Source organism: Tetranychus urticae, chromosome 1, assembly GCF_039701765.1.
Source record: "Tetranychus urticae isolate SD_2017Ah chromosome 1, NJAU_TeUrti_SD_1.0, whole genome shotgun sequence".
NCBI lineage: Eukaryota > Metazoa > Arthropoda > Arachnida > Trombidiformes > Tetranychidae > Tetranychus > Tetranychus urticae.
This window is the reverse complement of record NC_142958.1, coordinates 25,932,452-25,954,630: the sequence shown is the minus strand read 5'-3', so window position 1 is coordinate 25,954,630 and position 22,179 is coordinate 25,932,452. Positions and strand designations below refer to the sequence as shown.

At 30.7% G+C, this 22,179-nt stretch overlaps 1 protein-coding gene and 2 long non-coding RNA genes across 15 annotated transcripts; 1 reads left to right on the top strand and 2 right to left on the bottom strand.

Moving 5' to 3' along the window:
* Nucleotides 1-2,445: 2,445 nt before the first annotated feature.
* LOC107364519 (uncharacterized) lies at nucleotides 2,446-12,434 on the bottom strand. 5 transcript variants are annotated; one of them, XR_016198019.1, is made up of 14 exons: nucleotides 11,958-12,434; nucleotides 11,623-11,734; nucleotides 11,346-11,478; nucleotides 10,957-11,151; nucleotides 9,879-10,656; nucleotides 9,563-9,794; nucleotides 9,278-9,461; nucleotides 8,738-8,818; nucleotides 8,468-8,612; nucleotides 6,667-6,698; nucleotides 6,345-6,600; nucleotides 4,700-4,924; nucleotides 4,359-4,630; nucleotides 3,364-4,018 (listed from the first exon to the last, which is right to left on the bottom strand). XR_016198019.1 is itself a non-coding variant. In XM_089266400.1 (10 exons), the coding sequence occupies exons 2-6, from the start codon at nucleotides 9,624-9,626 to the stop codon at nucleotides 6,589-6,591; spliced, it is 378 nt and encodes a 125-aa protein (XP_089122526.1). In that variant the 5' UTR covers nucleotides 9,627-9,794; nucleotides 9,879-10,379; the 3' UTR covers nucleotides 2,446-2,798; nucleotides 2,951-4,018; nucleotides 4,359-4,630; nucleotides 4,700-4,924; nucleotides 6,345-6,588. The 5 variants fall into 5 exon arrangements, 2 of the variants coding, with proteins under 2 accessions (XP_089122526.1, XP_089122525.1); XR_016198017.1 differs by having other exon boundaries at nucleotides 8,353-8,612; nucleotides 8,712-8,818; nucleotides 11,554-11,734; nucleotides 11,958-12,427; XR_016198018.1 differs by having other exon boundaries at nucleotides 8,353-8,612; nucleotides 11,958-12,225.
* A 1,030-nt stretch (nucleotides 12,435-13,464) lies between these two features.
* Nucleotides 13,465-18,485, top strand: LOC107364522 (uncharacterized). Of its 3 annotated transcripts, none has more exons than XR_016198027.1 (6): nucleotides 13,465-13,712; nucleotides 15,115-15,341; nucleotides 15,608-15,950; nucleotides 16,288-16,664; nucleotides 17,246-17,756; nucleotides 17,846-18,485. It is a non-coding gene; the product is annotated as an uncharacterized LOC107364522 (long non-coding RNA). The 3 variants fall into 3 exon arrangements; XR_016198028.1 differs by having other exon boundaries at nucleotides 13,467-13,712; nucleotides 15,608-15,987; XR_016198029.1 differs by lacking the exon at nucleotides 13,465-13,712 and adding an exon at nucleotides 14,776-14,941.
* A 120-nt stretch (nucleotides 18,486-18,605) lies between these two features.
* On the bottom strand, nucleotides 18,606-20,111 carry LOC107364520 (uncharacterized). Of its 7 annotated transcripts, none has more exons than XR_016198020.1 (4): nucleotides 19,854-20,111; nucleotides 19,725-19,745; nucleotides 19,506-19,553; nucleotides 18,606-19,355 (listed from the first exon to the last, which is right to left on the bottom strand). It is a non-coding gene; the product is annotated as an uncharacterized LOC107364520 (long non-coding RNA). The 7 variants fall into 7 exon arrangements; XR_016198023.1 differs by having other exon boundaries at nucleotides 18,606-19,420; nucleotides 19,854-19,995; XR_016198021.1 differs by lacking the exon at nucleotides 19,725-19,745 and having other exon boundaries at nucleotides 18,606-19,420.
* Nucleotides 20,112-22,179: the final 2,068 nt, after the last annotated feature.

Here is a 22,179-nt window from a genome sequence, read left to right as displayed (position 1 = left end):
ATATGGCAAAACTGTTCATTTAAATATTAATAACAGAAATGATTATCATCATTATCCATGATTACTGTTTAGTATTAGTTGATCATTATTATGGTCATGCAAAGGAAACAAATAGCAATCATTTACCTTCGTTCATTGAAATTATCAACAAATGATTCAACAATTTGAATAGCTTGGAAATGCTTCCTACGCTTTACCAGTAAAGAAAGGTTTTTTGATTGAGTTTACAATTTTAAATTGCATGATTATAAACAATTTACATGTGTCTTGAATGTTCATTGAAGCATTTCATTTCTCTTCATGATAATTACCTTAATAGTGATGATATCAGGTTGAGTTGAAAAGTAAGAAGGCGAAAAATGATATTCACCATTTAAAGGCACAAGTGGCATAAAGTTTTTCATTAGTCAATTAAACATGATTATTGTTCAATGGATCGTCATGAAATACAAGAAACATCATTTTCCAACTGAAGACTGGAAAAGTTGGATAAATTGTTGAAACAATCAATTAGAAAATGTTTCAATAATTTTGCAAATTACTTTTTGCCTGATGAAGGTTAACCAACGGATTGAGGTTGATTAAGATGAAGATGATGTCAAATTGTAAATTTATGAACAAATTGTTTGCTTCAAAGTTGATTGAAAATTGTTCAATTTGTTGATTAATGAGAGTCGGTTAAAGATGAATCTTGAATTTGCTTTTTTCATATTTAACTGGAAACTGATCAACACATTGCATTTCCTATTAAAGATCAGATTATGTGTCAAATGGAGAAAAAAAGAGGGAAAAATGTATTTCTTTTTCTTTCCATTCTCCGTTCATCTTTATATTTTTTCATTTCACCTCATCCCTCTCATCATCATGTAATTTACTCTCATTTCCCTTCGGGTGGAGTTCATCAATCATGCTTATTTGTATCAGGTTTTTGCTTACAGTTTGTATCTAAAATTCAGCAAACTTGGAGAATGTAAAAGGTTGGAAAAGGCATGAAACAGCTCGTCCTGAGGGGTCACATAAGCTTGTAAACTACACATAAATACAAATTTATCATCAACTTTTGTATCAAATGAATGGTAACAAGAAAAAGAGTGTTGAGAACAAAATTATAACATTTTCATACAAATTCAAGTGCGAGTTAGAACTTCGAACTCCAACAGATTTAGTGACCTTACGATCTTCAGTAGAAAGGCCCAAAAGTCAAGCTTTTTTGTTGATTGTTCAATGTCCATCTGCAGCGAATTCAATGGAAAATTGATTTTCATTTTTTGATCTTTTCTTTTATTAATTTTGATCTCTTCTGACCTTTTTTCATCCCTGGACTGATCTCAAGAAAAAAATGTTCAAATGTTCGATCCAACAGATTACGGTTACTTTAAATGCTATTATAACTTCGGGAAAAAATGGTTTTATAAATGTATTTTTATTCAAATTTATCGATGATTTTTGTATCTTTCACTCGAGTGATTCAGGATTTATCTTCATGTTGGCGATAGTTATTTTGAAGCAGCTTAGCAAAACTCAAATGATTGATGGATTGTTTTTCATCGACTATCTTTTGGCTCGTTTCTTGTCCGTTTACATCAGCATCTCACGCAAGGCTAAATGATCCTTGGAGTTACATGTAAGTGAGGGAAAATTTCATCCGTCCGATGATTGACTCGTGTGAATAACTTGAAAGGCCACAAATGTTACATAAAATCGCGATGATCGCTGTTTTCATGCATTTCTCCAGCCAATCAAAGTTTAAACATTTTCTTGTTTTCACCTAAAAATGCAAAGTAAACTTGAAAGGTTACACGGAAAGCAAGACCTTTTTGAGTTTTTGCTTCGCCTTGAACAAGTTATTGTCACTTGCAGCTTACCATAAATAATAATGACATTTCTTGTGTTATCCATGTTAGCTTAGGATTATCAAGATTTGTGCAATGTTTAGTACAAGATATAAAAGCTGTATTACTTTGTTGTTGCTTACCTTTCCCTGTATGCAGATGAAAAAATAGAGATCAATTTGTAGAGTGAAAAAGATTGAATTGCTTTCTACCAACACTTTGACAAAAGTCAGCAAGTTAACCATTGAAAATTAAAGCCAATACAATTGTCGCAATCACAACTTTATCAGTACATTTTATCACCTTAAAGTTAGCTTTGAAAGCCTTTCTTATCCCAAGACTTTTCCCATTAATGTTGCTGTTGTTGGTTAACTGGAAAAGGTGATAATCATCAAAGGTGTTTGTTAAAGTCAACTTTTGTCACAGCTTTTCATCAGATTACAAAAGATACTGAACCTTAACTTTCATCATTATTTTGATGTTTTTTTTATTGTTGTTCCTATCCTTTCTTTTGACCAACAACTTATACATAAAATTTGTATCAGATTAACCAGGTTGACTTTTTTTTTGTTCACCATAATTGATCATCTTTCAATTGAATGTTCAACAATAATATCAACCAGAAAATGAATGTATTTAGATGTATTACAATATTACAAAACGTATGTTGTACAACATTCAATTATCTGGTGTTAGTTGATTTTACACGGAACTTGACTTGATTGTTGAATCTGTTTCGGTTTAACCATTTTTTGCATCTTTTAAGGCCTTTTAAAAGTCTATGTTTGAGTTGATCATGACATCAAATGTTTCCCATTAAAATTGAAAGGTTAATCAGTGAAAGTTAATAAATAATGAAATAAATTAGCTCGCTATTAACCATTGTTTGTATCCATTTTCATCACCTTGCTTCGGTAAAATGACTTCTGAATGTTAAGCGTCCTAAACGGCTAATTAACTTTGAGACTGTAAAAGATTTAAGAAAAAAAAATGATTAATAAACAATGTTAAGGGACATAAAAATTGATATCATAATTAAAGACGATCAAAAGATGATCATAAACTGTTCAATGAAAGGTAAATGTAAAAGTTGAAAATCAGGTGAAAGATAATGATACCTTTTGTCCTTTTAGCCTGGAAAGAGAAATGTTTTTAATGTCTTAATTGACTTGTATTATTGTTAAACATACATAGAGATTTGTAGTTGTGGATGATGAAGATGATGATGAAAAGGAAACGAAAGAAATGATAAATATAATGAGGATAAATGAGAGGCATCATCACAATTATCTTCATGATAATATGGAAGGAGAAAAGTGAAAAGTAAAAAGATATAAATGAATTTGGTATTTTTTTTGCTGTGTTTCTTTCTCTGTTTATGAAAGAGAAACAAAAAAAAATGAAATTCATTTTTATTCTCATTTATACCTGGCGATAGAGAGGGAAAGATGAAAATGATGATGATGATGATGAGGAGGATGAAGATAAGAGGTAAAGTTGAAATGAAAATAATGGCGAGAACACACACGAGTTAAGGTAATAACAACAACTCAATTGATAAATTTATACAGAGAAGAAAAGGAAAGATTAAGAGAAGAGAGAAAATAAAAACAGAAGATGAGCAAGAAGATGATGATGATGATGTAAGGTGAAGAGGAAAGTGAATTGAGATTAAGTTGGAGTCTACTTTGGTGGTGTCTTTAAATTGCCCTCAGGATAACATTGTAATTAATACAAGTCTCTCCTTCCTATTTTAGTTGCCTTCCATTCACCTTCCCATTCAGTTTATCCCTTCAGTTTTTTCCGTTTGTTGATCATTAAAATGAGAAATTGTGAGTTTTCCTTGTTTCTTTGCTGTTTCAATTACTTTTTTTTCTTCTTCTTATTCTTGGCTCTTCATTCTTGATGGCTTTTACAGCGTTTACACAAATGTAAATGGTTTAACCAGCATCATGTTTACATCATTTTAAAGGCCTATTTTTGCTCCTGTAAATTGTTCAATAATTGATTTGCTTCATGACAATTCGTTGAGATGGAAACGAGAGAAAATTTGAAATCTCAATTTGACTTTTCCTTTACTTTTGCGCCTCAACAGCATTGATTTACACATTTGGCTTGATGGATAAAAAATGAACATTTCTTGATCAGAATTTTCTTCTTGGTTTGGGCTAAAGGCCAATTATTACCTGGCGAAAGAAAAAGAAGGAAAGAGAGAGAAAGAAAATTAGAAAGGTAAGAAGAAAAGTGATGATCCTCATCTTCATCTCTTTTTTTGCTGCTTATTGATACCTTAAGGTCAACCTTAAGGCCGTTCGATAACATGATATGTCTTAATTTAGTTTAACTACGTAACATTGATTATTACATACAAACAAAAAATGGTTAACATAATTAAACAGATTCAACTAACTTACAATGGTTAATGTAAGCAAAATATTAAATATCAATAAGAGTGATGCTAATACCACCCAAACAGGTAACATTTACATTTAATAATAACAAAAGGCAATGTTAATGAAAACTCACTTTGAATCATCGCCAATCAGAGAGGTAGAGAAGAGTGGAAAACGACCGCCCAGGTAAACATCAAATTTATCTCAATCCATTCTGTAAATTATTTACTCTGATGGCGAAAGAAAGTTTATCTTCATCAGCTTTGATAATAACGTTGATCATCGACTTCATGATACTGTTGACATGATGCTGCTACATTGGAGGTTGAAAGGCACACACACATACAGAAGCCAACCAAGTTGTAATAATAGTAATAATCAGGTAATAATTATATATGAAAGGCACTGTAAGGTAGAAAAGAAGAAAATGTTTGCATTAAATGTTGATCATTATATTTACCCTCATCAATTTACCTTCTCTTAATCAATGTAAGACAGTCAAAATTGATTATTATGTTCAGTAGCAAGAGATATTAATAACGTTGTTATTGTTAATGATGATGATGTTCAAATAATTTGAGTAAACCAGTAAGTGTCACACTAAGGCGTTGATGGTCCGCTGGCATTCATTTTGATCCTTCCAGGCAATCGGTTTCCAATGGTTATTTCAATGGTTATTTCAATGGTAATCTTCAATTGCTGTAAGAAAAAAGAGGAAACAATTTAATTATGGAAAGTCTAGATAATTATTGAATCATTGGTTTAACATGATAATCATGTTCAACTGTAACCTTTGTGTGAGGTTTTTGTAATTTCATTACATATTTGCTTGTGAATTGAAGTAAATTTACATTTTTTCAAATTTCTCATTGAAACTGTCAATGAATTACAGTTGAACATTGAGAAACCGTGAGAATAAGTAAAACAAAAAGTTAATCATTTTCTTATCATAATTACGATTATCATAATAATTACAATCATCATCATTAACATTACTAATTTAAAAATGGTAAACTAATTAAATGATAAATAAATTAAAATATTAAACTTGACCAATAAAGCTGGAAAAGCTATCAAAAGAGAGAGAAACAATGAACAATTGAGAAGAATGTTAATTGTTCATTGTAATTTAAATTAACCCATTTCTTTCCAATAGCAAACAATTAGATATTAAATAATAATTTTAAAACAATATTAATGGTTTAACACTATTAGTTGTGTGATTAAAGGCAAATGAATACAAGTTAACCAGTTTTTTGTTTGTTTCCCTGAAGAAGATACTTCAACTGAAGGCTGATTAAAATGTTGAACGTTTCGTGTTAAACTGGTTTTTTATTTGTCAATTGGTATTATTATATCATGATAATGCTAGTATTTGTTAACCCTTCTGATTGGTTACCTTAATTATTAACATTAGCAAAATTATTACTATTATTATCATGGAAAATTATTGAACAAATACACGCAATTTGATTGTAAATAACTGCGTTTATCATTTAACTGTTGAATATAATGGTAACTCTTTAACAATTTATGAGTAGAAAAGTAAAAAGCATTTACTTTTTTCATCTCTCTCTTCATGAATATAAGTATAATAAATATGGTTCTTACATGAATTATACTGAATTATGCTGAAGAGAAGCAAAATCAATTGAGATTAAATTTTGCCCTTTTTTCAATTGAAATTGGGCAAAATTTAAGCTAACAATTTGGTCGAGTCAAGCAACAAACCTTTGATTAACCCTGTAAATCATGAGATAATAAATTAGGATGTTATTCAGTAAACATCTTATTTATTTCAAATCCTCTTCTTTTCCCTCTTGCAAGTTTCATCTTCACCTTTATCTCAATTTTTAAACCTTTCTTCTTCTTCTTCTTCAGCTGAGAGAAAGGCCAAAAAGCGATATTCTTATTATCATTATGATTATGATTATTTAAAGTTATTACATTTTAAAGACCATCAATAGGTATTACTTGGTATTAATAGTTTTACCAAGGTAAAGTGAAGCTTGCAGGGGGAAAAGAGAAAGGATGATGATTAGGATGAATGATGTTGATGAGAAAATGATGATCAACTGGATGGTGATGATGATTATATTGATGATCAAGATTAAAATACTTTCTTCTCCTTCTTTACATGGCAGAAACAAAGTTGCATCGTTAGTTGACTTCATTGACCAGGTTTACACTTTTTGAAAGCTCAACACAAAAGCAAGTTTGTGCAAGTTATCATTTAGTCATTTAACCGGTACAGTTTATTGGCAAGGATAAACAGGTAAGAGAGAGAAAATCACTTTTCCCAAATAACTGGCAAATCATTATTAAAGATTTAGTTTCAAATCATGGCTTTCCTTCCTATAGCTTTACCTGGAAGTCTGAAAAAAAGAAGAAAAAAAGGTAAGAACTTAAAGTGAAACCTTGAGTGAAGCTTATCAACTTACGATTATCACATTATTATTGATTCTGTTGTTAACTAGAGAAAAGAAGGTGAAGAGAAGAAGAAAAAGTTAAGGTAAATTCAATTGAAAATCGTATTATAATTAAATTAGATTTAAAAGACAGGATAAAACAAGAGGAGAAAAGTGCAGATTAGTTAAACTGTGTTAGTGATCACAGTTTTTTAATCGATTGGGATCAAATTTGAATCATTTCTTGCTTCTTTTTTTTCATTCCTTTTCCTAGTTATTATGGTAAGCATTTAATTCAGCAGAAATAATGATAATATAAATTGACATGAAACCTTATATTGAACATTAATAGTTTAAATGGCAGATTTTACCTTACATTTAAAGTTATCTTCTCTAATCGAACGTGAATTTCAAAGTAAATAAATTCAGTAAAGGGTCTTCAGTATTTCATCTTCGTCTTCATCAACTTTAGTCAACATTGTACAAGATATCATATTTACTAGATACTCAGTTAACTCGGCTTTTTTTTATTTGAACAAATGACATTTTCTCAGTTCGCATACTCTTCAATATTATGACAGCAATTGAAACCTTGTTTACTTTAATCTGACATCTGATTAAACCCCTTATTAGAGGCTTGATTTTACTGTCAATCAAATTAAACAATCACAATTAATGTACACACAGTCTGTTAGAGTTGAGTTTGTTTTCTTGCTGCTTCATCAAGATCAACAGGCAATGTTAAAAGATGTATTAGATTACGCTCTTTTAGGCTTGTTTGTATAAAACATTATCTAAATCATTTAATGGATGAATTAATCATTAAATTTAGTCTCATCAAGCAATACTAAACAACACTTTTTTGCCACTCTTTTTGTCAATGGTTAACTATTACAGTTAAACTGTACATTTTCATCAATTAATGTTAACAAGGTTCTCATCTTTAACCCTTATTAAACCGGGATAGTCTTGTTTGTTCAAGATTAAAAGCTCAATGTAATCATGATTGGTGAACACAATTTCATGTCAATCACAATTGTAATATTGAAAATAATGATAATGTAAAACAATTGACCTTTTTGCCAACCTGATTGATGTTAATGAAAAAAGAGAGCAAATTGTATTGTGAGTTTACCTGATTGTTGATTGTTTACTTCAATTGCCTTTTCATTCAATCCTCATCAACGGTTTTTTATTAATTTCCCTTTGTTCATATCTTTTTTTTTCCTGCTTCTGGTTCATCTTATTTCCTGATTTCATACTTTGTTTCACTGAATACAATTATGAATATGAATATTGTAAACATTTTGCAAACAATAAAGATTCAAGAGTAAATTATAAGTGATAAATGCTGTGCTAAATTAATATTGAAAACATTTAATTGCTTTCCTCTTCTATTTTTTGCATACAAAACAGACGGAAGATGCAAAAAATCTACGGAATTAGCGATAAAAAAAGGTATTTCTAAATACTGTTCATGTCATTTGCCATCAAATCTGTGATGGATCAAACCTACACTTAGATATTTATCAAACCTTTTACCTTAAAACGATCAGATAAAATTCAGTCAAACTAGAGGGCAAGATGGAATAGAAGCAAGTAAAAAAAGAGAAACATGAAAATGAGGTTCAAGAAAAAAAAGTGATCGAGATACTCGTCAAACTAATGCCTTTTTGCCGTGTTATTGGCCTCATCTTTTTTTTATAAACTTGCTTTTACCATTTTACGATTGGATAATGATAAATCCAGAGACAGATCCAGAGGAAGTTGGAGCAAAAAAGATGCATAAACCGTTAAAAATCAGGAAAAACATCGAGAGTCACCAAATCTTTACATTTTTTTTTTGCCTTCGCCTTTAGGATTTTCTTCCTCTTTTTTGCTGGCTTTTTGGCTGGTGTCACAGTTGAGATTAACATTGTTTTGGGTGTAGAGCAAAAAAAGCGAGCAGAAGTTGGAATCAGAGAGAAAGTTTGATATATCTGTAAAAATGGAGAAAGGAAAGTATAAAAAAGACGACAAGTCATTGAAGAAGTGAAGTTGAAAGATAATGGAAGATTGATGGTCAACTGTAAATATACATTCGATATAAATGAAAAATAAGAACCATTGACTTCGCCTGGGTTCACTATTTTACTCGCAAATCTTTCGGCTGAGAAGACTCGTTTCCGAGTGTTTCCGTTTCAATCTACAAACAAAAAGAAACAATATTATCATTATTACTAGAGCTACTATTATTGTGATTATTTTTTCATTTCACTATCACTATCATCAACATTATCATCATCATTATCATCATTATAAGAGAATAGACTTACAATTAACTTTTACCTACATTTTACATGCGCCCAAGTAACCCTAGTAAGTGTAAAATGTCTAGGGAGTAACTTAAAAAAAAGGCTGAGGATGGTGAAGGAAAGGTCTTAAATTGACCTGACTTTTAAACATCTAAATTGTAGTCATGGAGCTTTTATCTTTATTCATTATCATCGCCCATTCAATCATCCATATGCTTTTTCACTCGAGAAACATATAAACTCTTCATTTAAATGATTATGTTGATGATGATGATAAAAAAGGAGATCTTTCTTCTTCATACCGATGGTAATCTGTTTACTACCATTATTTAAAAGAAGTAAATTTTTACCTTCCAAAATGACCATCACCATTATTATCATCATGATAAACTCATCATCATTCACTTGCCCATCGCCCTGTTGGGTTGTATTCGCGTAGTCCATCTTGTTTCCTTCTTTTCTTCTTCCTTTTGATAGGCCATTCTAAACAACGATAATACAATGGTAAAATGGCCTTTTCACTGTCTTTTGCATCTTAAATAAATAATAAAAACAGAGGTTAAAGGTTAAGGCAATAGATACAAATAAGTATAGATGCAAGTGATAATACAAGCCCCTAATGTAACCTTGCTTACAATTTTCTCTTTCTTTTTTTCTTGTCCTTTTCTTTCTCTTCTTCTTCTTCCGCCTCCTTACCATATCTTCCTGTTGTTTAAGCCAATGAATTTAGTACCGCATAAACTTTGTAAATCATTTTTCGCCAAAAAATTCAAAATGGACCTCAGGTCGACCATATGTTAGAGCTTGCTTTCTGCTTCTTTATTGTAATGCTTTTATTCCGTTTTGCTTCATCATCATCTCACGAATCTATTGATGCGAAAAGGAGGAAAAGAGTAGGAAACGAAAAGAGCAAAGAAAAGATGAAGAAAAAACGCTGAGAATAAGAATTACAGGATCTTTTAAATGTTGGCTTATCCTTTTTTTTCCTTTGCATTGACTGTTTTTTTTCCTTGTGATTGGCGAATGGTTTGTGGTTAGTTTTTGTCTAAAACAATGATTTGTTTAAACAGGTTAAGCAGGAGAAAACGCAAGACTTGGTTAAGTGCATTTAAACGGAACGATGGGCTTCAAACGAGTCCAAAATAATAACATGACCGCCCAAGAGCTTAAATGGATGATTATGCTGATGAAAACGACGATAGGGTTAATGAGATGCGCCTTTTGTGTGTTTAAGTGCGTGTGTGTGCGTCAGAAGTTGAACATTAAACTATCAACTGCTGTTGTTGTGCTTTGTTTTCACAAGAATATTTTCCAATGTCCATTTGTAACAAACTTTTTGAATGGCATACCGATTCGGTGCAACATTAACATTTACTTTGCTTAAGATTCAATCTCATTTAACTCCAATTAACGATCCCTTTTATTTTAGACGTTTTTGTTTCCTTCTGCCAACCAATAACCTTTAACCTTTACCGGGTAGTCCTAGTTAGTAACTTTGTTCACCTCCAACATGATTAAAAGTTTTTCCTGCCTTTCCCTTGCTTGTTTATTTTGTATTATGTTTCCATGACTTTCTTGACTTTTCCTACTCCAATCAAATATGCCAATTTTAAAGGAGCATAATGATTGAAATTAAGGTAAGGATGGTAATAACGATGATAATGATATTTCCGAAGGTATTTCACTTTTCTCTTTCTCCATATTGTCAATAAAGGTTGATAAATTTAATCTGTAATCAATAAGGTAATGTTCCGGTTAGTTTTCAATCAAATCAAAGAAACTGTTTGCTGGTTTATTTAACTTAGTACATTGAATAAGTTAGTGTTATTGTTGCGATGGATGCTTGAACATTGTGTTATTACGCTGTTTCATTTGTCCAACTTACTGTTAAAACATTTATCGTGACAAAAATTTCCTTTGTAGATTATATATGAGCATTACCAATGTCATTTTAACCTACAAGATTCGACACAGTTTACAGTGTCAACACAAATAGATAGTTATTTTTCAAAGAAAATTTAAGCCTCACCTCTTTTTTTGACCAGTGATTTATTGTTAAGCAAGTAATGCATTGACCGAATAACATTACACAGCAGAACCAAGGAAGAGGACAAAATGACCACAATAAAATGAGAAGAGACATACTAAACTCTTTCGCTGTTTATCTATTCTGTTTCTCCTCTGATTGTGACTTCATAATTTTCCTGATGGAAGATACACAGTGCTGGGAAAAAAACGCATTAAGAAAAAAAAACCAAGATAAATATAGTACTCAAATAGAGGATTTTGACAAGTGTGTAAATAGATTGTTAATGATAAAACAAAATGAGTGAATTCATTTGTTTTCAGATTTGTTGCAAAGATTTTGCAAATTCAACACAAAAAGTGTCAACTTTGTGTTACTATTTATCTACTTACCAAGCAAACTAAATTTATACACTCTGGTTGATAAAGAGAGAAAGAACTGTACTTATGACATCCAAGTGAAAAAGGTAATTTCCTTCAAGCGCAAATTGGAAAACTCTTTTTTACCAGCTTTATCAGTCCTTATCTGAAAAAAAATATAAGCTTGTTAGTTCGAATGAGAATGCCTGAACTAGTATCAAAGCTTTAGAGGAAAATTGACCTTCGAGACCTTTGCTCCAGGGTCGCAGAGAGAAAATAAAAAGACAGGTTGGTTTAATCATCTTCATACCAGAGAGGCTAATGTAGTGACTTGCATACTAAGCAACATGTTTGATGGTAAAGGTTGGGTTCTATACTTGTCTGTTTCATCAGCATTATCGTCCTGAAACATGAGCTTCTAGCTGGAAAATATAAATTGATAAAAGAAAGGTAGAATCAGAGAAAGAGAGAGAGAAATTGAAACACCAATACATATTCATGGATGAAAAGAGAGAAAACAAATTAAGCTTTTATCGTGAACAAGATTTTTTTCACTTCTAGTTTTGTTCGCTCAGCTTTTCTCTTACCTGTTCAATGGACAAAAACAATCAATTGAACACAAGAGAAAGATTTACTTTAGCTTACCTGATCAAATTACAAAACATTGATTACCCTAAAGCTTTTTTCCCAGTTTAATTCGCTGTTATTTGAGTCGAAAAGGGAATGATCAATCCAATGGTTCAATAACAACACACATGATGTACATTAGGTGTTTATATTTGAGGTTAAAGGTTGGCTCTAAAAATAGGTGAAAATGTTGAAATGAAAAAAAGGTACATTGTTAAATCAAGTAAAATTAGGGTTACAAAAAATTTAAAGATGGCCACGATGACTGATTAAACGGTTAACAAAAGACGAGGGAAAAGGAGATCGACAAGAATAGATAGATATTTAGATAGATAGATATCTTTGGGTAGAGATAATTTTAATGACAAGTTGAAGGTGATTAAGTAAATTAAAAACAAAGTTAAATCACTTAACCATTAATAAATAATTAATAAGTAATCGACACAATTGAAAAACAATTAAGGATAAAATGAAAACAAAGCAAATTCAAGGAACCACAAGAAAGATCAATCAAAATTGCCGCTTTCACAATCAAACAAAAATCATTTCAAAATGGTAAAGGGGTGCTTTATAAAGTTAAAAGTGTCTAACAAAGCATAAAATGCATCAAATCAATCAAAGATAATTTTTAACAAAAAGCCTAATGATAATGAATCAAAATGTTACATACAATACCATCAATTATGATTAACTTTTTTACCTTAATAGCAAGCCTAACAGTCTAATCAATTTTAATCACATTAAATGTTAAATTGAAATGAAAAGGAATGACAATTTCATTTACAATTTTTTCTCTTCATCTCTCTTTGATTATTATTATCAGCATTCAATTAACCTTTTACATTTAATTATACACATTTATAAGGTAAGGCAAAACAATGAGTAAGATCACATTTTTTTTAACATACACTGTAATATTTATATATTTAAATGAACAATTTTTTGATTGATAAAAGATGATTAAATTTTTGGCTGTTGATGAGGTTGAGGTCTGATGAGGATCAAGATGAATACATTGTAACCTGTATTATCTGTCTTTTTAATAAAATGTAACTTGATTACTTAACAGGCATCAAAAGATTTAAAGTTGTGATTATTTGCTGCTTTTATTGAATACACATTTATATGCATTATTAGTATAAAAAGAAAAGTTATCAATCTATTTTTGAAATCAGAAGCTTCCAAATGACTGTAGGCGATTTTCAGATTACAGATTTTTTTTTTCTTCTTGACTTGAGATTTGTTGATGGACAGGGTTGATCTGATTGACATTCACCAAGATGATGATGAAGCTGATAGAACCAAAGAGAGGACAAGCAATGAAACAGTGAATTTAATTTTCTATTCAATAATGAAAAGCACTAAAGTTGCAAAAATAAACAGATAAACAAAGTTGGAAGGATTATAAGAGTCACATTTAATTAAATAACTTAACCGTTTTTAAGATTCACCAGAAAGTATCCATTATCTGATATCTATTTATGCCTAAGATCAATTAGTATCTAATCCCTATCTTTATCTGTAGTTAAGGGCAACAATGACAACAAGTGGACATTTGGCTTTTTTTCAAGTTCAAGTAAAAATGTTGGTTACAAAATATTAACTTTAATTAGTTGTGTTCAATTAAGATTTTAATCATGATCAACAGATATGTTGTAAAAGGGAAAGTATTGGACAGAAAATGGGTTTACTCCCAAATTTAATAATCAATCAACTGATTAATCAATCAATCATTCAATCAATCGGCTGGTTCATCAGAATGAAAAAAGACATGTAAGTAGAGAAAAATTTAACATTTTTTTTACTTGCTCTGTTACTTTAAATTAAGTTATGATTATCATCTTTTTACATTTAGTACAAAATTAAAAAATTAATGGTTACTAACCATGATCATTAGTAATTTGATGAGAGTTCAATTTATTGAATAATGTTACTCTGGGTTTGCTGTTAATGGCATCTTTTTATATACACTTTGATGTACTGTTTAATCAATAACAAATCACTAATAGTGTAAAAAAGCAAAAATGGTTGACGGTTTGAAGTGCCTTTTTCCAAGCTCAACTATGCTTGTATTTTTTTGTTGAGGGTTAACATTGACATTGAATAATTAACCATTTCTCATAACCATAATTAACATTAATAACCATGGAGATGATGATTCTGATGATGATTATGTTGATGGTTTTGAAGATGGTTATGGTGATGATGGTGATGAAATAAAACATTGTAATGAAAATGGTAAACAAAAACGTAATTAACTCTTAACAAGTACAAACAGAAGACAATAATTTTTAATAGAAACCCTTTTGTCCCGTGAAGACTACTAATTATTGTGCATGCAAGTATCTCGCCATAACAATAAATGTAATTTTTAAATGTTGATTAAGACATGTTGATGGAGTTAATGAAGATTGAAGAGAGTAAAACAATTTAGATTTAGAGATATTCAACATTCAAGATATTAATCTGAATGTCCAAATAATTTACTTTGTATGTTAATGTTTATAATGAGCCCGAAATAAAAAAGCCTAGCATAATTGAAAATCATCATTAAACCAAATTAATGAATATTTTTTGGGCTAAAAAAGCTGAAAAATTTGATGATCAGTTTTTTGTTGGGTTGCTCATTATTATCATTTTGCTGTTCCTCTTCATCTACACTGACAAATCTAGAAATAGTTTTCTAATTGAGGTAAAATTGATCTTTCAATGAATCTCTTTCCTGTGTTGAAATGTTTCTCAAGATGATGATGATGCTGAAAATGAGTGAAAGAGCCTCTGGTTAATTTTCCTGTTCTCATTTGGAAAAGACAAAATGTTATCTTCATTCATTTGGGGTGAAAATGCAAAGACATGATCATCTCTATCCCCACCATCATCATCATTATCATCAACACAAAAAGACTAACCTTTCCTTCCTTTGGTTGGTTTCATGTTTTTTAATGTAACTCTCAATCATTTACATTGCAACAATAATGATTGATATACTTTTATGGTCCAAGGTATGTTAACTGCAAACCCAAAATAACTAGTTTTTTTCAACATTTATTTATTTATTTATCATCACGATTATTAATGAATAAATACAAAAAGCAAATCAAATCCCACGTAAACAAACATCAACAATTAACATTTATATTATCATTTTGTATCATTTTTTTTCTTGTACTTTCAGGTTTTGGGTGTAAGGCAACACTTGACTAGGGATGAGCAGCTGATAGTCAATGGACAATATAAATTAATTTGCTTATTTACGCTCGTTTTTTTGGCCTTTCTCACTGTGAGATAATTAAAAAAAGAAAAGCAGATTTGTTTAATTGTTTAATCATTACATCATTTACTATTGGTACAAAGTAACAATCAACAACAAAAGTAACATTGAACAAAGTTAACCATCCCAAGGCAAGTAAATAATGACAACAATTATCTGTTTAATTTGACAACTCTTTTTTTCCAGGGATTGATTAAGATGCAAACAAGCTGAATAGGACTTCATCTGGCATGAGAGTAAAATCAATTGATTACCATGATTACCTGTAAAAATGCTATTTTTAACCAATTTTCGCATCTTAATACAATCCTTTCCCTGGGAGAAGTTAATTTTATCTTTCTAATTATTTTCCATTAATTTCATCTCTTTTTCTTCTTCTTTTTTTCCATCTTCTCAGGCATCTTCTCACACCAACTCATATTCACATTAATCTTTTTGTGCTTGACGATGATTAAAATAGTTGGCTAGTTGATGACAAAGACTGATTATGATTAAGTGCACTTTGCTAAAGCTTCACTTAAGCTTCAAGTTTCCATGACGATGATGTAAAAAAATAAAGATGATACACACAAAAGGAGATGATTCTGGTGTCTTCAAAAGGATGATGATTGTGGTGATGATGATCAAGTGTAACAATGAAGCAATAATTCAAAGGCGATGATGAAAAGCATTTAAACTTTAACCAACAAGGTTCATGTTAAATGAATGGGACACCAAATAGCAGCAAACTGATGATAAACGTTACGTTTCGTTCAAGTCAACATTTTGTATTAAATAGTTAGACCATGGTTTTGCTTACAGAATGTTAATCATTAGGAAGAGAGAGAGAAAAAAGAAGATGAAAGTTACTTTAGATTATCTTCTATCTTTCCATCTCTTTCTTTTTTCGTCTTTTCATCTATTTTTTAAGTATTAGGTGTAAAAAGAATCTAAACTATTTGACCTGAAAAACGCGGATATAACCTGAACCATTGAGAGATATTTAACATCATGTTACTTCATCTTCTTCATTTCTCTTTCTCTAGTTTTCTCTTTCACACTTTTCCTCTCATCTTCTCTTTTCTTCTTCTTTTTCAGATGTAACTTTAATTCTGCAAGTAGACATTTCTTGTGTGTTTCCAAGCAAAGGAACCAAAAAGGATGCGGCAATCTATTCAAAAGCTCATTCTCGCGGAACGACAAAGATCCTTATGATTAGTTACCAATGATGAAGATGATGCTTCAAATTTGGTGATATCAAGCCTTGGATAGCTTTTTGCAAGCAAAGATGATGCTACAATTTTTACATGTGTCAACTTGTGAAATATAACAGTTAACTTGATCATCAATTATAATTCTGAACCTCATTCATATCTTGATACCTCGATTGGTTAATTGAATGTCGATTGTGAACAAATTTGAAGTTTACATTCCAGTTTCCAATTTTCTCCTTGCATTTAACTTGCAGTTATAAGGTGAAAATTTGCATTTTTTACATGATAATCGATTTAATTTAATATTTATTATTGTGTCCTTTGAAAGTTAATCACGTAAAGTATTTCATTTTTTAGGGATAGTTATAAGTAGTCTTGGAAATTAATTGTTTAAATGATAAAGTTAATAACTATTCAATATCAGCCAGGAAATTTGATATCATTTTTACAGGGAAAAAAATATCTTTTTAACCTTAATTCGAAGTAGAAAAAATTTTACATTTTTAATGCTCTTAAACTGAATGTTAATCATGTTATTGTTGTTGTTATAGTAGTTTGATCTAATATTTTGCCAAATCTCAAGTATTGCCTCAAGCTTAATGAGGAAGGTTGAGAGGTTGTAAAATATCTGTTAAAAAATAGTTGAAAATGTTAATAACTTGAAACAAAACTTTCATCTTGTTTCAAGTACGATTCTTGACTGATGCCCAAATCGCATCTCTAAATGATCCAATCAACATGCAATTGCACTGATCTTTCAATTAACAATTTAATGGTTCAAATGGAGATTTAACAACTTCCTGAGATTTACAGTTTCTACTTTTTTTTGTCTATTTTTACAGGAATGGAGCAAACTAAATCACAAACCTCAAATTGTTAACCACTGAATATGCTAAAGGCACATAAACACACAAGAAGAAGAGGAAAGCTGATCAAGACTATCAACAACAAACGCTTACAGGCACAAGAAGAGGAGTCCAAAAATAAAAAAGCTGATGAATAAGATGATGACTAGGACGATGAGTCAAAGGATGAGAAAAGTGATGAACAGTTTTACATCAACAGAAGGAGTTTTTTAGGAACCATTTTCAACACCAATGTGACACAATAAGTTGACACATTGATGCAGTGTGACAAGAGTTAACCCAACCTTGTACTCAACAAATACAACTTTTCAACTGGCAACAAACATTTATACTGAAATGAATATTGAGAGGACAGAATTGGCGGATCAAGAATGCATAACCTGATAAACTGTAATATATGTATTTATAATAATCACACTGATTATAGTTGAAAAAAGGAGAAGACTTAAGTCTTGGATAAGAAACATTTGTAAAGCTTAGCTTAAGGGTAAGTTAATAGTGTAAATATGACTCTTTCAATTGTAAGCTTGTATTATGATGTTTTTTTGGTTTTTTTTTTCATATTACCTTGTTTAGGTTTTGCTTTTTGGTCTTTGCCATCTTTTCATCCTTTTGATCATCTTCTTCTTCTCATAATCTCTCACCTCTCACGGTGTTTAATGCGCCCCATCAGGTTGACCTTTAAAAAGCTTAAGCTTAGTAAGGGATGGTTTTTGCTGGAGTTATCATTATGCTTATTATTCCTCATCTCTGGTCATGTCAAGCAACATTTGCCAGCAACAGTATCATCACTCTCAACCCCGCAATTGGCGTTTTAATTCTTAACGATATTCTTGCTCTCATCTTGAAATCATCAAATAAGATTGTCTCTCATTTAATTTGATAACTTTGCTTTGCTTTGAAACATTATTAAGGATAATAACGCAATACCAGAAGCACGGGTGTGCCATTCAATAAGCATGATCATCTTCATCTTCATCATCATCTTTAATTTATATCAGTGAAACATTCACAGAAAATTTGGGTAACTCTGAGATTATTTTGAGTTTTTTTTCTCTCTCATTCTCCTCTTTCTGCTTTAAAAAACACCTTTAGGCGTTATCATGAATTGAAATTTTCTGATCAAATTGAACCAGAAACAGAATGTCATTTTTCTTGTTCCAATGGATCATGATAATGAAGAGTAAAAAAAGCGTTTAAAATATTTATCATGAAATTTTCGTTTCCTCTGCTCGTTTATTTTCTGCCTTTTTTTGCTTCATTTTACATTTACTGATTGTTATAAGCAAATAAACATTGATCATGATGTAAGTTTATAAATTTAACATGATTGCAATTGATGAGGTCAAGTTACTATCTTTATTGTTGCTGAGGAGGCTGAAAGCGAGAGATAATCAATTTGAAAAAGTTGTCAATCAAAAGATGACAATTTTATGTTTCTTTTTCTTCGCCTTCAATTAATAATTGTCAGTTGAAGGACTGATGAACATCATGATAATTATGTAAGGCATGATATTGATTATGAACAAGATGGATTAATATGAGAAGTAGTTGTAAGTGCAAGATTGAATCAAGATTCACTTTGAGTCAATCAAGTAAACATTTTTCAAACACAACATTAAATGAGGGAAAATATTTCCACCTTTCTGATTTACTTTGGGGTTACAGTTGGATATTGTGGAAGGGATTCAAATGTTGATCAGAATCATCAGTGAAACATTCAACTGTTCAAAGGAATGGAAAACAAATGAAGAATCTAAAGAATGGTTTCCAGTAAAAGGATTAGCACTTCTTGTTTCTTTCTTCATTGTAAAGAGATGCCATTTCAGATATTGAATCAACCAAATAAACCATGTTGACATTAAGATACTATCATTGTCTTTAATAACAGTCAATAACTTAGTATCAATATAAGTGATAACGAAAAATATTTTTACATCAGAGAAGATGCGAATAAGGAAAATTCACTTAGAAAGGAAAGGCTCTATTCTTTGTAAGGATATAAAGCTGGTCCAAGAAAGTCCAAGAAAGATTTCACTGGAAACAACTGAAATCCTAAAGATGATGATGATGAAGAAGATACAACCTTAAGATTGAAATAAGATAAAATGATCGTTGAAAAGACGAAGAAAATGTTTTACAAAAGAAAACCTGAAATGAAGAGAAGAGACATAGAGATAGGGATTTATCAATAACCTTTTTATACGGTTTAATAGTCATTGAATAAGGGATTTACCTTTAAGGTCAGAGTAGATCATTGAAGATTCTTCATGCTCATATTTGTCTTTGGTTAGAAGATAAAGACGATGGAGAAGAAAAAGAAGATGATGATGTTGATGAAGATGATAAAGATTGAATTGGAAGCGTTACAAAGAAAGGAAAGAAAAGATGAGATTTGTTTTCATCTTCTTTCTTTCATGTCTTCGCCTTCAATCGCTTTTTCGTGATTGTTTACCAGTTTTCAGAGTGTGCTCATCTTTTATGAGAAAGAGATAGAGAGAGAGAAGTTAGTTTAGGCACAAACACCGAAGTCCTGGTCATCATCATGTTCATCTTCATCATCAGCATCCATTAAGTTCATTACCTCTTGTCCCATTGAGCAAATGATCAACAACAGCAATAATAAACATGAGAATCAACAGTAAAAAAAAGCTTGAACCTCATCGTGGTTAACCTCATTCCTTGGCCCATTAATATGTCTTCTCAGTGAGCTTAATTTTATCTTTTAAAGATTACATGATGATGACGGAAAGAAAGATAGACAGTAAAAAGACTGATTAACTAAAAAAAGGCAAAAGCACTAGAATCACAAAGAAATAAGTTGACTGATTACCGAAATTTCCTATTAAAATATTGATAATTGCAAGCCAATTTAGCTCAATCATTCATCAGGATCGCCATCTATTGCAATGAGAAAGGAACCATTTTTGCCGCTAATCATTAAATTGATAATTACAAGGCAAAAAGTAAAGCTAAACACAAACAAAAGCGATATTCATCTTAATTAGACGATCTTTAATCTCGTTAATCTGTCAAAGATTAATAATTTGTTTACTCTATTCAGAGTCTATTCTTTCATTAAAACAGTGAAACTCAAAAACCAAAAATCCATATAAAAAGTGAAATGAAAAAAAGCTAAACTAAACATCAGTAAAATTGATACATAAATCAATGAATGTAAAAATATTTACCATAAAGGTTCAAAATTGATGAAAAACCCGAAAAAATGTATCAATTTAGTGTCTCTAAGGGTGAGAGAAGGTTCCAATGGAGCAAAATTGAAAACAATTATCAACAAAAAAGAAACAATAATCAAGTTAAACAATGTTTCCAATGGAAAGGTAATCAAGTTAATCGTAAAAACTGTGAATCCATATTGACTAACCTTTTCACATGTTCACAAGGGTTAACAACAATTAACTCAGTTTCCTGGTCAACACCAGTTAACCTTATCCAAGTCACGTAACCTTTTCACGGTTGGACATTTTACCCTGACAAAAAAGGACCCTTTAATTAACTCTCAACTAGCAGCTATTAACTTTCAATGCAGTTTAATCATTTCAACATGATTATGATGAATAAAAATAAAGAGTCAACTTTTGGATTCCCCAATCAAACTTTATCACCTTAACCAAAAGCTCGGTAAAAAGCTGGAAACTGAAGGGAAGCAAAAAAAGTCATAAAAAACAAGGTTCATTACAGTGAACATTATCTGACAAGCAAAAGAGAGGCTCATTGAAATGAACATTTTGAACATTAATTAGCATTCATAAAATATCTTTTGCGGGTTGCTTACAGTTGAATTGATAATAAATTGCCTATTATCTTAATTGTTACAATCTAATCTAGTCATCATCTTTCAAAGTAAATGAAGATAACAAAAGTTACCTTACAAAGTGAAACTCATTTGGAAATGGGACAAACCTTATCATTATTATGAACACTTTTCATGTTCAATTTAACTCATTTTTGGACTTCATCCTACGCTTGGTCTTCCCTCAGGTTCAACTTTACCTTTTGTTTTATGCAAACACATGCAAGTTGAGCTTTACAATCCAACAACTTTACCCTTGTCATCTTCATCACTCATCATCATAACATCATCATTTAATCATCACTAGCATCATCACTAAAAGAGCTGCAGTTTTTACAAAAAAGAAGGAGAAAAGTTCAACTCGATTGAAAGATTAGCGATATTTTTCTTTCTCTTCATGAATCTTCATTTTCTTGATTGCCTGGATTCAATGGCGGTTGCAATGAAAAGACAAACAATTTGATGAACATTATGCAGCCAATTCAACCTACAGTTGTGATCAGTATCATTTTGTCGTTGATTGAATGACATTTTGTAAATCACTTGAATACTTTTACTTCACTCAATTAAGTCATTTGCAAGTGTTTCAAAAGAAACTGTCGACAAATGAATTCAAGGGAAATCTTCTCACGAACAAGACATTCCTATCAGATGAAGTTTTTGCCAGATTTGAATAGATTTTCAATGATTTTATTCTCAATGTTCAGTGTTATATGGATGTTAAATCAATAGCGAACTCGCCTTTTATTTCAAACTTCTTTGTAATCGGTATCAATGGATCAATAAAATCACGTTAAAAGGACATTGAGTATGAGTTAACACCAATCTCTGTTAAGCTTCACTCATTTGCTTGTCATTTTCAATTGAAGCTTTCAATGTTCAAATCTTGGTTGAAACACTTTTACTTCAACTGGCTTACTAGTCATCCAAGTCAACCTAACAAAGTGACTCTTGTAGCATCAAATGAAACACGAGTAAAGCCTTTCGTCCGTCAAATTATATTTTTTCATATTCATTTTCATTGAGATGAATTACACTTTAATGGTTACAATTAGCGACTTGCTGAATATGATTGCTGAATGACTTTTATGGAAAC